Source organism: Hipposideros armiger, unplaced genomic scaffold (genome assembly GCF_001890085.2).
Source record: "Hipposideros armiger isolate ML-2016 unplaced genomic scaffold, ASM189008v1 scaffold_2294, whole genome shotgun sequence".
Classification (NCBI taxonomy): domain Eukaryota; kingdom Metazoa; phylum Chordata; class Mammalia; order Chiroptera; family Hipposideridae; genus Hipposideros; species Hipposideros armiger.
Genome location: NW_017733636.1, coordinates 40,295 through 54,175, shown reverse-complemented (window position 1 = coordinate 54,175; position 13,881 = coordinate 40,295). Strand labels below are relative to the sequence as shown.

General features: G+C 48.0%; 1 protein-coding gene across 4 annotated transcripts; it reads right to left on the bottom strand.

Annotated features, from left to right (window-relative positions):
• Nucleotides 1-316: 316 nt before the first annotated feature.
• LOC109378624 (HLA class I histocompatibility antigen, B-15 alpha chain-like) lies at nucleotides 317-13,444 on the bottom strand. Of its 4 annotated transcripts, none has more exons than XM_019634935.1 (8): nucleotides 13,342-13,444; nucleotides 3,108-3,392; nucleotides 2,630-2,905; nucleotides 1,766-2,041; nucleotides 1,532-1,648; nucleotides 1,070-1,102; nucleotides 878-926; nucleotides 317-719 (listed from the first exon to the last, which is right to left on the bottom strand). In XM_019634935.1, the coding sequence occupies exons 1-7, from the start codon at nucleotides 13,412-13,414 to the stop codon at nucleotides 901-903; spliced, it is 1,086 nt and encodes a 361-aa protein (XP_019490480.1). In that variant the 5' UTR covers nucleotides 13,415-13,444; the 3' UTR covers nucleotides 317-719; nucleotides 878-900. The 4 variants fall into 4 exon arrangements, with proteins under 4 accessions (XP_019490480.1, XP_019490481.1, XP_019490482.1 ...); XM_019634936.1 differs by lacking the exon at nucleotides 13,342-13,444 and adding an exon at nucleotides 3,630-3,719; XM_019634937.1 differs by lacking the exon at nucleotides 1,532-1,648.
• Between the last annotated feature and the right edge of the window lie 437 nt (nucleotides 13,445-13,881).

Here is a 13,881-nt window from a genome sequence, read left to right as displayed (position 1 = left end):
AAACAACAAATGAACACCCAAAAGATGGGGGCTCAGGGCAGGGCTCAGGGCAAGGCCCAGGCCTGAGCCTAGGCTGACCCGGCCACACGAAGCCCTCACTGACAAGACCAGACCTGGGTGATATTCGAGTTCATGTGATCACAGGTCCTGGTGGGACAAGGTTCTACTTAAGGGACTAAGACAAAGGGGCAAAGAGGTTACCCAGCCAAGGAGTGACTACGTCACAGCCCACGATGCAATGAGCACCAACTGGGCTCAGGCTGCGTCCATACTCTGTCCTCACAGCCTCTCCTGTCTCCACCTTCAACAGATTCTGGAAGGTTCTCAGGGCTTCCATTTATTTCCTCTCAAAATTTAGGATTTTCTCCCCTAATTAACCCATCAGCACTTTATGGTAAGAACTGAAAAAAGATTCACATCCAGATTCTTATTTCAAAAAGAAGTAGGAAGTTGCCTTTCAGAGTAACATGAAGTAAAAGCAGGATAGAAACAGACTCTGCTAGAACAGGACAGTGGGTCACAGAAGAGACTCAGTGCAGGGTGGGGGTGTGGAGGGCAGGGGGCGGGCAGTCTCCCCCCTCCTCACAGGATGCTGAGAAGAACGCAGACACATTCAGATGCCCTTTGCAGAAAGAGAGATCAGAGGTTCCTGAAGTCACAGAGTGGGGGCATGAACAAATCTTGCATCACTCAGTCCCTCACAAGGAAGCTGTCTCACGCTGTAAAACAAAATCATGAACAAATTCAGGTTAGTGGCTGAAAGTGGTGACATTCTCAACAGCCCACCACATGGTCAAAATGTCCCAAAGAATCCTTATTACCCAATCCTGTCCCCTCTGTCCCAACCCTCCCCAGTTCAGGCCCTCCAGGGTCTCACCTTTAGAAGCTGTGAGAGACACATCAGAGCCCTTGGGCACTGTCACCACCTGGGGGAGAACAAAACAGGATGTGGTCAGAGCTCACAGCACATGTGGCTAAAGGAGGAATGATGGGGGTGGGTGGGCTCCCCGAAGGGCTTCCATCTACACTATCCCAAGGGTCTCAGGGATCACCCCTCCTCCACACTCACTTGCAGCCTGAGCGTAGCTTCCTCCTTTTCCACCTGTGGGAAGAAAACATCACGTGAGAAGCCAGGAAGGAGGCAGGGCCATGAGGTCCTAGAGGAATCCCGTAGTCCTGGAACCCAGAGAAGTTTCCAGAACTGTGACTACAGACCCACAGCAGGATCAGGAAACCTGAGGAAAGTACGTGTGTGGGGACTGGACCAACCACCCTCCTGGAGGTCTGTCCTCAGCAGGGACCTTCCACTCTGACCTGTGAGTATTGAGAATCAGGTCCCCATTATCAGAATCATCAAGGTGATGATTTTCACACGTGCATTAATGAAGAGTAAGTGTTAGCAAATAGGGCCCCAGACTGGGAAAATACACGTGTATGAAATGTCCTTCCCACTATTGAGGCAGGACACACTTGTACCTGGGGCTGAAACCTCCCAGTGGGAGAAGACAACTCAGTCCTCACCCTTCCCTACCTGAGTGCCTCCTCCTCCACAACACAGCTCCAGCGACTGCAGCTCCGAGCAAGACCAGCGCCCCAACAATGATGCCCATCATTATGCCAATGGAGATGGCGACCTGAGATGGCGGCTCTGAAAGGGAAGAGAAAGTGAGGGCCCTGACCCCCAGGCCTCAGCCCCGACCTGAACTCCTCCAGAGGCCCCTGCTTTCCCTGAGAAGAGGCTCTGTGCCAACGGCCCCCTCCGTACCCCATCTCAGGGTCAGGGGCTCGGGCAGCCCCTCGTGCTGCACATGGCACGTGTATCTCTGCTCCTCTCCAGGAGGCACCGCCACAGCTGCCCACTTCTGGAAGGTCCCGTCCCCCGCAGGCCTGGTCTCCACGAGCTCTGTGTCCTGGGTCAGGTCCTCCCCATCACGCTGCCAGGTCAGGGTGATCTCCGCAGGGTAGAAGCCCAGCGCCCAGCACCTCAGGGTGACCTCATGGTCAGAGGTGGGGTGGTGGGTTACGTGTGTCTTTGGAGGGTCTGAGGACAAGGGTCAGGAAATTCAGGACCTTTGCATCCCTCAGGGGACCCTCCAGCAGTGCTCACGTGACCATCCAGAAAATGGTCAGGAAACTGGGGTGGGGGAAGGGAGCACAAAACCCACAACCACACTGGACACAGCATCCGGGATAATCTCTATTCTATAGAAAGTTCTAGAATCAGGGTGAGACAGCCCAGGGGCAGAGACAGGTCTCTGATGGAGACAAAAGGGGTTCCTGGTTCTGACCTGGGTGGAGGCCAAATGACTCAGAACAGCGGGGGTCAGACCTCAGTCACACTGTGTGTAGGGCAGCGAACAAGGCCTGAGAGAGAAAGTCCCACAGGTTCCCAGGCAGCTGTCGGGGCCAAAGGGAACCACTGATCAGGTGTTTCTGAGACGGTCTCCCCTCCATCCCCTGAGAGGCTGCACCCCTAATTGTCCCTGAGAGAAGGTGGCCCTTTGGGTCCCTCTCTGGTACCAGGTCTGAAAACCCAGGCGGACTCCACCCCCGATGTCGGGGAGATGGGGTGTCCTGGTGTTGACCCCATTTCCTCCTCTCCGTGTAGGAGCCCCGCGGCCCCTCTCACCTGCGCGCAGCAGCGTCTCCTTCCCCTTCTCCAGGTATCTGCGGAGCCACTCCAGGCACCTGCCCTCAAAGTAGCCCTTCCAGCGCTCCGCCTCACCGGCCGCCTCCCACTTGCGCCGGGTGATCTGAGCCGCCGTGTCGGCCGCGGTCCAGGAGGAAAGGTCCTCGTTCAGGGCGAGGTAGTCAGCGCCGTCGTAGGCGAGCTGCCTGTACCCGCGGAGGAGGCGCCCGTCCGGCCCCACATCGCAGCCAGTGATCCTCTGGTAGGTGTGAGACCCTGACCCCGCCCCGCAGTGACGGAGGCTGAACTTAAAATGACACCGGGTGCAAGTCCCCGCGGGCTCTTCCCGGGTGGAGGGTCGGGCGGGTCCCGCAGCCTCGGGGTGAAGCTCTGACCCACTGACTCGGGGAGACTCCGGCCCGTCCCCGTGGGGGGACGGGGTGGGGGGGGTGACCGGGACCCGGGCCACGTCGCTCACCGGCCTCGCTCTGGTTGTAGTAGCCGCGCAGGTTGTTCAGGCTCCCTCGGTTAATCTGTGCGGTGCTCTTGCAGATCTGCGTCTGCTCGTCCCAGTACCCCGGCAGCGCCTGCTCCACCCACGGCCCCTCCATCCACGCCGCCCGCGGCTCCATCCTCGGATTCGCTGCGTCGCTGTCAAACCGCACGAACTGCGTGTCGTCCACGTAGCCGACGGAGATGTACCGGGGCTCCCCGCCGCCGGGCCGGGACCAGGAGGTGCGGTGATACCTCAAGGAGTGGGAGCCTGGGGACAGGGAGAGGCTGAGACCCGGGCGACCCTCCTCCCGGCGCGGGTCCCGGGAGGCGGAAAAGGGGCGGGACGGAAGGGGGAGGGGTCGGGAGACCCGAGTAGGCGACAGGAGTGGGCGGGACACGGGGCCGGGGTGGTGGGGACACATCGTCCCCGGGGTCCTGCGTCCCCACCGGGCGGTCCCCTCGCTTTCCCCCCGCGGAGGCCGTTCCCTCCCCACCCCGCACTCACGCGCCCGGGTCCCCGTCAGGCCCAGGGCCCCCGAGAGCAGCAGGACGAGGGCCCCGGCGCTCATGGCCCGCACCCCGGGGTCTGGGGACGATCTGCGAGGGGGCGGGTCCGTAGGGACTTTATAACCGCAAAGGCGGTGACACTGATTGGCTTCTGTAGAAACCGGGCACCCAATGGGAGTGAGAAGTGGGACCGCGTCAGGAGCTTCCAGGCAGTAGGACCCGACACAGGTTGTGGAGCGAGAAGTGAAACCATGGGGAGATGGGAACTCAGGATCTTCCTCCAGCTTATAAAGAGATTGTTAGCAGAATTCAGTTTTTTCCAGTTGTAGCTCTGAGGTCCCAGTTTCCTTGATAACTGTCAGTGAGGGGGCTGCTGCCCCAACCCCTCGTGTCCACCAGCAGTCTTTGCCATGTGGTCCTCCATTTTTAAACCCCCCAGTGGAGAAATGCCTCACACAGAATCCCTCTCACTTGGAATCTTTGGGGTAAGGGGAAACCCCAGTCAGTACTCACCTGATTAGGACAGTCCCATGGATAGTCCCCAGTCTGAAGGTCAGCTGATGTGAGACCTTAGTTACATCTGCAGAATCCCTTCCCAGCACCTATATTAATGTTTGATTGAATAACTAAGGGAAGGTGACAATCCAGGGTGGTTATTGGGGACCATCATAGAATCAGCCTAGGATGGCCTGTTCCTCCCTTTGTTTATTTGGCTAATGGCTGGAAATGAAGTTCAAGTAAATNCTGAAGAACAAAAGGACAGCAACTTGTCTGTTCCCCTTCCCCCAATTCCCCAGCACTGTTCCCATCCCCCCAATTCCCCAATAAAAAAAAATCTTAAAAAACAAAAAAGTCACACCTTAATTTAAAAAAAAATATGTATACAAATATATATCATTTATCTAAAACATAATTATATATTTATGTATTATAAATATATATATTTTTTAATATGCGTATTTGTATTAAAAAATATATATATATATATATATATATATATATAGAGAGAGAGAGAGAGAGAGAGAGAGAGAGAGAGAGAGAGAGAGACTTAGACAGAGAGAGAGAGAGACATTGATTTAGTTGAGGTAACTGAAAACCTGTAGGGCAGGTAGGACACCAACTGGAAACCCGGAGAAGAGTTGGTACTGAAGTTCATGCCTGAAGGCAGGCTTCTGTCACAGTTCCCTCCTCCTTGGGGGAGGTCAGGGGTTTCTTATTTTTCCTTTTTAGGCCATGAATTGATTGGATCAAGTTCACACACATTATGAGAGGATAATCTGCTTTACTTAAGATCTACTGATTTAAATATTAATCTCACTCAAATAACACCTTCACACAAACATCTAAAATGATGTTTGATCAAATATCTGGATGCCATGGCCTAGCTAAGATGACTTGGAAAATGAACCTGCACACGAGACCATAGCCCACATAGCCAGTCCCTGTTCCTACTTCATTCTGCCTAAGAAGGGAGACACTGGGGTGTCATGTGGGATGTGGTTCAGATTCCACATGGAGACAGGACCAAAGTAAATTAATTCCAAGATTTTCAAAGATGAACTCAAAATCTACAAAGTCTGAACAAATTAATGTAAAAACCTCAAGAACCCAATGAGAGGCTACATTTTCCCCCAGAAATGGCCTCACTGTGTGCTGCTGAAGAGAAAGGGTCCATCCTGGCCCCAAGGCAGAGGGGCTGCTGGGCTGCAGCCCTAAACAGAGTTGCCCCTTCCACCTGCACGTCCCACAGCCTTACAGCCAACCTCAGTGACTTCGCCTGAACTGGGAGTTTGATTTTCTGCTCTTGGTTCTATTTGAGCATTTGTGTGGGCCTCAAAGTGTGACACACAAGTTTCCTTGTACTATTTCTTTGATGGGATTTGACATCCACCCTTGGTGACTCTGACTTCCCTGCCTGGTCCCTGGAGGGGATGGACTGTCCTGACCACTTTTCAGTGTCTTCTTGTGTAGGAGGGATCAGTAGATTTGGAGTTATGGGCTCCCCTACTCTCACCTTCCTCTCTAATGCAGAGTCCTTTATGATTTTTAGGGGGCTGTGTTCTTTGAAGTCACTAGTTCCTTGGAGAAAGGAGCCAGGCACCAAACATTCTTAAAACTTCTTCAGATCAGAAAGTCAGGCTCATTCTTCCGACTTGCTGTAAAGGCCTTTGATCTTCCCCAATGGCAATCGGTGCTCAAGGAACAAGATTTGCCCTGACTGTGTTTCTGACCCAAGGACACTGTGGCAACTCGGGTTTCAAACTCAGTTTGAGTATAAATGTGACAGGGTCCCCTGTGCCGCCACTCGATCTTCCATTTTTTAAAATTACAGCCTGCATATTTTATAAATCTTTATTAGACATCTGTCTATGCCAGTAAAAACATCCCTGTAAAAGCACTTTAAGAAAGATTCAATGCTATCAAAATGTGAAGGATTATCTCAAAAGACAATTTCTGCTGTTCTATTTAATTAACATTTGGTTTTCTAAAATCTGAAACTTATTCAGTTTGGGACTTAAGTTTATAATGTTTTAAAACTGAAATGTCCTCTCCCTGACTCTCATATAAATCCAACCTTATACTAAAAGATAAAATTCCAACATCTCAGAGAAAGTGAAAGTCACCAAATTACCCACTTCCTGGAGACACCACTGTCAAAACTTTGGTGAGGAACCTTCCAGGTTTTCTGCTCTTTACAACATATTTAATTTGTAAGTGGTATCAGAGGCATTATAATTCAGTGTGTTCTTAACCTTTTAAAAGGCTTAAAAGTGTGTTGAGCACATCTTCCATAGCAGTACATTAAAATCTATCTTACTTCCTTATTGGCTACATAGCATTTTATGACATGACTTATCTTTGGGGACAATGGCATGGTCTCCATCTTCACTACGGGAATGGTGACGTGGGTGTGTACAATTGCCACAATTCAACCAGCTGTGCATTTCAAAGAGATGCAGTTTACTGTATGTAACGTGTGTCCCAACAAAGTTGGCTTTAAACATATTATATTCTCTTTGAAATGGGTCCTTTGGTTATGTAAAATGATAAAAGTGAACTAGCATCTTAAGATGCTTAACCATATAGCTGGGAGGACTATGGGTAGAACTGGGCCTCTTGTTAACTCTCTGGTCCTGGCTTCTTGTTACAACTTTGTGGGAACTTCCAGGGGAGGGATGCTAATAAATAGAACAGCCATGTTGGTGCCGGGGCTCTTCTCCACTGGGCAGCCAGTCGGAGCACCAGTCAGGAGTGAGCATCCGCACACTTCTGGGGTGACCGTGTTTCTCTTTCTTTTCCCAAATAAACTGTTCTCTTGGTGGATTTTTCTGGAGAGTTATTTTTGCCAGTAGACCTTTTGGAGGCTAGTCTAGGTTCAGAGAAAAACAGAACTCTGGTGGCCTTCTAACCAGTGAGCAAACCAAATAGGCACCTACTGAGCTGTTTGCGGCTCCAATGCTTTGCTCCTTGGCTTAGGTGCTGTAGGGCAGCTCTCTCCTGGATCTGAGCCAACGGGTTTTTGCATCTGGTGCTCTCCAGGCTTTATTCAGGAATTGTTTTCAAAAATCTGTTTGCTTGTTTGTTCCTGTGGGTGTGTGTGAATGGCCAATATGCACAGTTTGGTCTTCCATCTTCAACCTGTTGTAAAATCTCCAAAACTCAAACAAATCACTCATTTTTTTTTAGAATGAAGCTATAACTGTCAGATGTCAAATGACATAGCAATCACATAGATGCGAATGACTCTAGTACTTCCAAAAATAAACTAGTGCCATCTGTGGCAAACATGCGTCATGACTTTTCTGACGTCCCAATAGTTCAGAATGCTTTCTGAGGAGAGGCCATATTTCTGCTTTTCTTCTGTGCATTTTAAAGTTTTCTGTGATTGAACAGGTTTTTATTTTTCTAATATGAAAAACATACTTTAAATTTCAAAATACATCTTTTGAAGTAAAGTAATTATAAAAAGAAGTACAGATCTCCTTCCGACCTCAGCCTTGATCAGCATCTCTCATTAGAACTTCACGGGCAGAAATGCCTCCTCAGAAAGAGAAATGAACTCTTCCTCCACAGTCCATGATCCGTCCATGGTTACAGACTGCAGATGAGCAATAAAGGCAACACTAAGAATACCACCAATTTATCGATTACCGATTGCGTACACAAGATTATATATGAATGTTTGTATGTGTTAATACACATGTATGAATGAATGTACATTTTTTTAAAAGATTTTATTGGGGAATTGGGGAAGGGGAACAGACAGCCAAGTTGTTGTCCTTTGGTTCTTCAGTCTAGTTGTGGAGGACGTCACTTCACTGGCACATGTTAGTATTATGATCATTGCACTCTTCCCGTCTGAGACAGTCAGTCGCTGGCCATTGGGCGGCTGCTCACGCTGGCTGCTGGCCACTCACGGTAGCTCACGGCAGCCCACTGCAGCCTCACTGCAGCCTACGCCATCGCTGGCCACTCATGGCAGCCCAGCTCCAGATTGAGCTGTAGTTCACAGTGTTAGCTGTAGAGGGGCAGTTTACTGGCACATGTGGGAATGAAACCAGCAGCCCTGTTGTTCAGAGCTGGCGCTCTTGCCAATGGAGCCACCCGGCCGGCCCGAATGTACATGTTTTTACCATCACACCCGAAAGAGTGGACGGATTCTTCCCTCTTAAATCTTCCAAAATTGAGTCCTGGGGAACGTAAAGCCTTGGCCTGGGTTCACAGAAATGTTGGCCTTGAGGAATAAAGGACACTCAGCCTCCTGTGGAGCCTCCTGGGCCTGAGCCACATGGATGGAAGGAAGGTCTTCCCACAACAGCAGGAAGATCCCAGAATCAGTCACACTCGCAGTCTGTGCCAGTGGCACACAGCTGAAGGATGGGCCGAGGTAAGAGTTGCCATCTTTCTTCAGTTGTGGGTGACAGATGGGTAGATGGGTGAAGCACTCAGCTAAGGGCCGTGCAGTGCCCGGTGTCCCTGAGCTCCCTCTGGTTCCTCTGCTGAGGACCCTACCTGCACACACCAAAACGGTGTGTTCATTTGTGAGCAGGCTTCTCTCCAGATCTGCAAACATGACATCCCAGGCATTTAGGCCAATCACTGGCACTCCCAGTGAATCCTACTAATTGGATAATCTCCTAATTTCCACTGAAAATGAGCCTCAGCCTTGCATCTGAGTATTTGGATTCAAGGCAGAAAGTCATCTTGGGTTTTGGACTTGGCTGATCTAGGAGGATGTTCTGACAGACAGCTTCCTATAGACAGAAGACCAAGGGCTGCTCTAAGTGGGAGATGACGTCCTATTAGGAGAGACAGATGGGCAGATTCTAAAGCAAACCTTAGTAGTTTACCACACAAAAGGTTTTGGAATATATTTCCCAGCCTTTTAAAAAATTGATACAAAATACACATAACATGAAATTTACCATGTTTACTAGTTTAAAGTGTACAACTCGGTGACATTTAGTGCATACAAAATCCTTTGCAACCATCACCACTATCTAGTTCCAGAGCAATTTCGTCACCAAAAAAAAAATTGCTTACCCATTAGGCAGTCACCCCACCCCATTCTCCTTTGACCCCAGCCTATAAAAACCAATAATCTGCTTTCTGTGTAAAGGTATTTGCATCTGCTGGGTATTTCATATAAATGGAATCATACACTATGTAGCCTACCATGTCTGGCTTATTTCATTTATCATAGTTTTCAAGGTTCATACATGTTGTAGCATGTATGAGCACTTCATTTCTTTTTATGGCTAAATATTCCACTGTATGGATTACCACAATTTCTTTATCCATTCATCAGTTGATGGACATTTGGGTACGCAATTGTTTTTTAAATCATATGGAGAAAAAACGAGGAGTTGCTACAACAACAATAACAAAGTAATAGTATTGATTTTTTTATAAAGAATCAAAATGAGTTTATTCCAGAATGCAATGCTGGCTTAATATTTATACATCAATTAATATAATTCATATTAACAGAAAAGGGGAGAAAAATCTCAACAGATTCAGAAAAAGCACTTGATAAATATCAACATCCATGAATAATATAAACATCAATTAATAATAAACATACATTAAAAATGAAAAACAATTTCCTTAGTCTGATAAAGGCTATTTTTTTAAATAAAAATCTTGCACTAAACATCATTTTTGTTGTTGTTTAAAAATTTTTATTGGGGAAAGAGAATAGTGTTGAGGAATTGGGGAAGGGGAACAGCCAAGTTGTTGTTCTTCAGTCTTAGTTGTGGAGGGCGCAGCTAGCTCAGCTCCAAGTCCAGTCTCCATCCGACCTTCCGTTGGCAGCTCAGGGTAACTCAGCTCAAGGTGCCGTGTTCAATCTTAGTTGTGGGGTGGGCATAGCCCTCCATTCCATGTGGGAGTCAAACTTGCAACCTTGTTAGGAGCACATGCTCTCACCAGCTGAGCCATCCTGCTACCTGTTGCCAGCTCAGAGGCAGCTCAGCTGGGTTGCAGCTCACTGGTCCACGTGGGAATCGAACCGGCGACTCTGTTGCTCAGAATTCCCACTCTTAACCAACTGAGCCATTAAGCCGGCACTAAACATCAACAACCTGAATTAGTTATTCTAACAGGAACTTGTCAATGAGCCAAAGATCAAATAGCCAGTATTTACACTGATAGTTGCTATAGCTTTGGTGTAGCTGAAAACTTCAAAATTTTATAGAGGCAGTGATGCTTCTCAACTTTCTTCGGGTAGCCCATAAAGAATGTAAAACAGGTTGCAGAATTATTAGATGTCATACAGCAACTGAAGCAATTGGCAATTATCAAAATTCCAGGACATTCTAAAGCTGCCACCATGGAAGCAAAATAATAATAATAATAATAATAATAATAATAATAATAATAATCTAGCTGATACTACAGCTAAGTCAGCAACAATAGACAGCCAAATTATCCAGTACTGAGAATGTTTCTTCTCTCTATTAAATCAATAAAAGGCTCTCTTTTACAGTTCCAATGGACAGCTTTAGAAGAAAAGAAAATATAGCAACAAAAAGAGGGCGCCTTTGATCCAAACGGATATAGCTTAGACTTAATCCTATCAACCAAAGGGGCTCAGTTTCCTATACTTCAGCATGTACTTGAACTAAAGCATTGGGGTCTTGGAAGATGATTTCATGGGGAGTAAAGAATATTACTGGAAACCTTCTCCCACTGTAGCTCATAAAGCATATAGCAGATGTTCTATCTGTCTAAAATATAACCTGGAAATCCACTTCATGGGTCCAAGGACATTTCTCACTTCCTTTAGGTCCATTTGAGGTATTGTAATTGGATGTTATCCAAATATTACCATCTCAAGGATACAAATATGTGTTAATCATGATTTGTATGTTGTCTCACTAGGTTGAGACATTCCCTTGCAGAAAAGCAACAGCCTTAATGGTAGGAAAGTTATTATTGGAAAAAAATAAACTCCTATTGGGGAATTCTCTGTGAGTTATATAGTAACCAAGGGATTCATTTCATGGACAAATAATGCAATCCATTTGTAATATGTGGCCTATTCTACAGCAGTTTCATTGTGCTTATCACCCCAGTCCTCTGGATGGTGGAATGTACAGATGGTACAATTAAAACTCATTTAGGTACATTTTCAGAAGCTTTTATTCTCTCTTGGCAAAAGCTCTCTGTTGCCTGACAGCCGAATTCTATGAACACGTCCCCCCCGCATTTAGCCTCTAATCCCATTAGCTATGAGAGAAAAGCCTCGGTATGACCGGAGGCAGTAATCTCTCTGAGGGAGTGCCTCGGTATGACCAGAGGCCGATAAGACTCCCTCTGAGGAGTGTCTCAAGGTGAATTGGGACCTGTTGGGACGCCAACAGTTAATCTCCTCTGGGAGNGTGTCACTGGCCCTCATATGTGGGATCCGAACCGGGGCCCTCTGGCATCCCAAGCGAGTTCTTAACCATCGCGCCACTCGGCCGGCCCGATCCTTAGCTAATTTTTAATGAAGTTGTTTTAGTTTTTCTTGAGCTGTTGAAGTTCTTTATATATGCTGAATATTAACACATGATATATTTGATTTGGAAATATTTTCTCCTGTTCTATGGGTTGCCTTGTCACTCTATTGATTGTGTCCTTTAATGTACAGAAGTTTTTTATTTTGATGTGCTCCAACTTACATGTTTTTTCTTTTTATTATTTGTTGTGTTGCTTATGCTTTTTATTTCATATACAAAAGAATTCCATTGCCAAATCCAATGTCATAAAGCCTTTCCTCTATGTGTTATTCTAAGAGTTCTATAGTTTTAACTCTTACTTTAGGTCTTTCACCCATTTTGAGTTCATTATATATATGGTGTAAGGTAAAAATCAAACTTTATTCTTTTGCATGTAGGTATTCAGTTATCCCAGCACCATTTTTTGAAGCCTTTTTGTCTTCTCCCCCATTGAATGGTCCTGTCACCCTTGTTGAAAATTCTTTCACCGTGTATATTAGTCTGCTCAAGCTACCATAACAAAACAGCACAGACTGGATGGCTTAAATAGCAGACATTTATTTTCTCACTGTTCTGAAGGCTAGAAATCCAGGATCAAGGTGCCAGCACATTCAGTTTCTGGTGCGAGGTCTCTTCCTGGCTTACAGATGGCCACCTTCTCTCTATGTCCTCACGTGGCCTTTCTTCTGTGCATAGGTGGAGAGAGAAAGAGTCCTCAGGTGTCTCCTCCTCTTTTTTTTAAATATTTCAATAGCAAACTTATAGGAACAGCACAGAAGACAGACAACATTGAAAACATGTACATGCATGTAGGACAACTCAGAAAAGTATAGTGAATGGATGGAATCTACTGTATGATAAAAATGCTACAAACACCATTTAGTTGCCATCAATAAAAAAATTACTAGTTTAAAAAAATCCTAATGGGGCCGCCAAGTGGCTCGTTGGTTAAGAGTTGGCTTGGGAGCGCGAGCTCTGAGCAGCAGGGCCCCGGTTCGGATCCTACATGAGGGCCAGTGACGCTGTGCCCTCTACAGCTAAGATGGTGAGCAACAGATCAACCTGGAGCTGGGCTGCTGTGAGTTGACGGCGACCATGTAGGCTGCTGTGGGACTGCAGTCGGCTCCTGTGAGCTACCGTGAGTGGCTGGCAGCCAGCGTGAGCAGCCAGCAGAGGGAGTTAGCTACTGTGAGCTGCTGTCAGCCACCATGAACAGCTGCCCAATAGCTGGCGACTGACTGCCTTGCCAGGAAGAGTGCATTGATAATACCAACATGGACCAGTGAAGCGACGTCCTCCACAACTAGACTGAAGAACAATAAGACAGCAACTTGTATGTTCTCCGTCCTCAATTCCCCAACACTGTTCCCCTCCCCCAATTCCCCAATAAAATATTAAAAAAAAAAACACAGATAAAATGGAAAATCTACAAATACCTGCTTCCTGTCCCCTGCTTTTCACTTGCAATCATATAATTAGGTACCTTTTAACCACGTGGGATAAAAATATCGAATGTTCAGGATTACTAATAACAGAAAGAAGAGGGCCGGCCGAGTGGCGCGATGGTTAAGAACTGGCTTGGGACGNAGACCCGAGTGGGCGACAGGAGTGGGCGGGACACGGGGCCGGGGCGGTGGGGACACATCGTCCCCGGGGTCCTGCGTCCCCACCGGGCGGTCCCCTCGCTTTCCCCCCGCGGAGGCCGTTCCCTCCCGTCCCCGCACTCACCCGCCCGGGTCCCCGTCAGGCCCAGGGCCCCCGAGAGCAGCAGGAGGAGGGGCCCGGGGCCCATGATGCGCATCCTCGGGATCTTGGGACGATCTGCGTGCGGGCGGGTCCGTGGGGACTTTATAACCGGAAAGGTGGCGACGCTGATTGGCTTCTCTAGAAACCGGATACGCAATGGGAGTGAGAACTGGGGCCGCGTCACGAGTTTCCAGGTAGAAGGACCCGACACAGGTTGTGGAAGGAGAAGTGAAACCGCGGGGAGGTGGGGACTCCCCAACACTGAGCTTCCCGCCCCAGACACCGCCCTCAGGGGACCTGGGACTGGGTCCTGACCCCTCCTCCTGCACCAAGCCTGTGTCACACTGTTTCCTGCCTCCCACCCTTTCCCTCTCCCCCTGGACTTTTCTGGAAGAAGACACCCCAGGGAACTTGGTGCCAGAGAGTGAGCTCGCCCTGGGACTAGAGGAAGGACAGGGTTTTTCTCTGTAATCCTGGAGAAGCTGTGCCTGAAAACATCACATAGAGATTCTCACAGAGCCC

Bases quoted from the DNA above. Each gene is read 5' to 3' on its own strand.
- LOC109378624 (XM_019634935.1), bottom strand. From the start codon at position 13,414: ATGCGCATCATGGGCCCCGGGCCCCTCCTCCTGCTGCTCTCGGGGGCC. The intron at 3,393-13,341 runs GTGAGTGCGGGG...CCCTGTCCCCAG, and splicing joins CCTGACGGGGACCCGGGCGG to GCTCCCACTCCTTGAGGTAT. The intron at 2,906-3,107 runs GTGAGCGACGTG...GGGCGGGGTCAG, and splicing joins CTACAACCAGAGCGAGGCCG to GGTCTCACACCTACCAGAGG.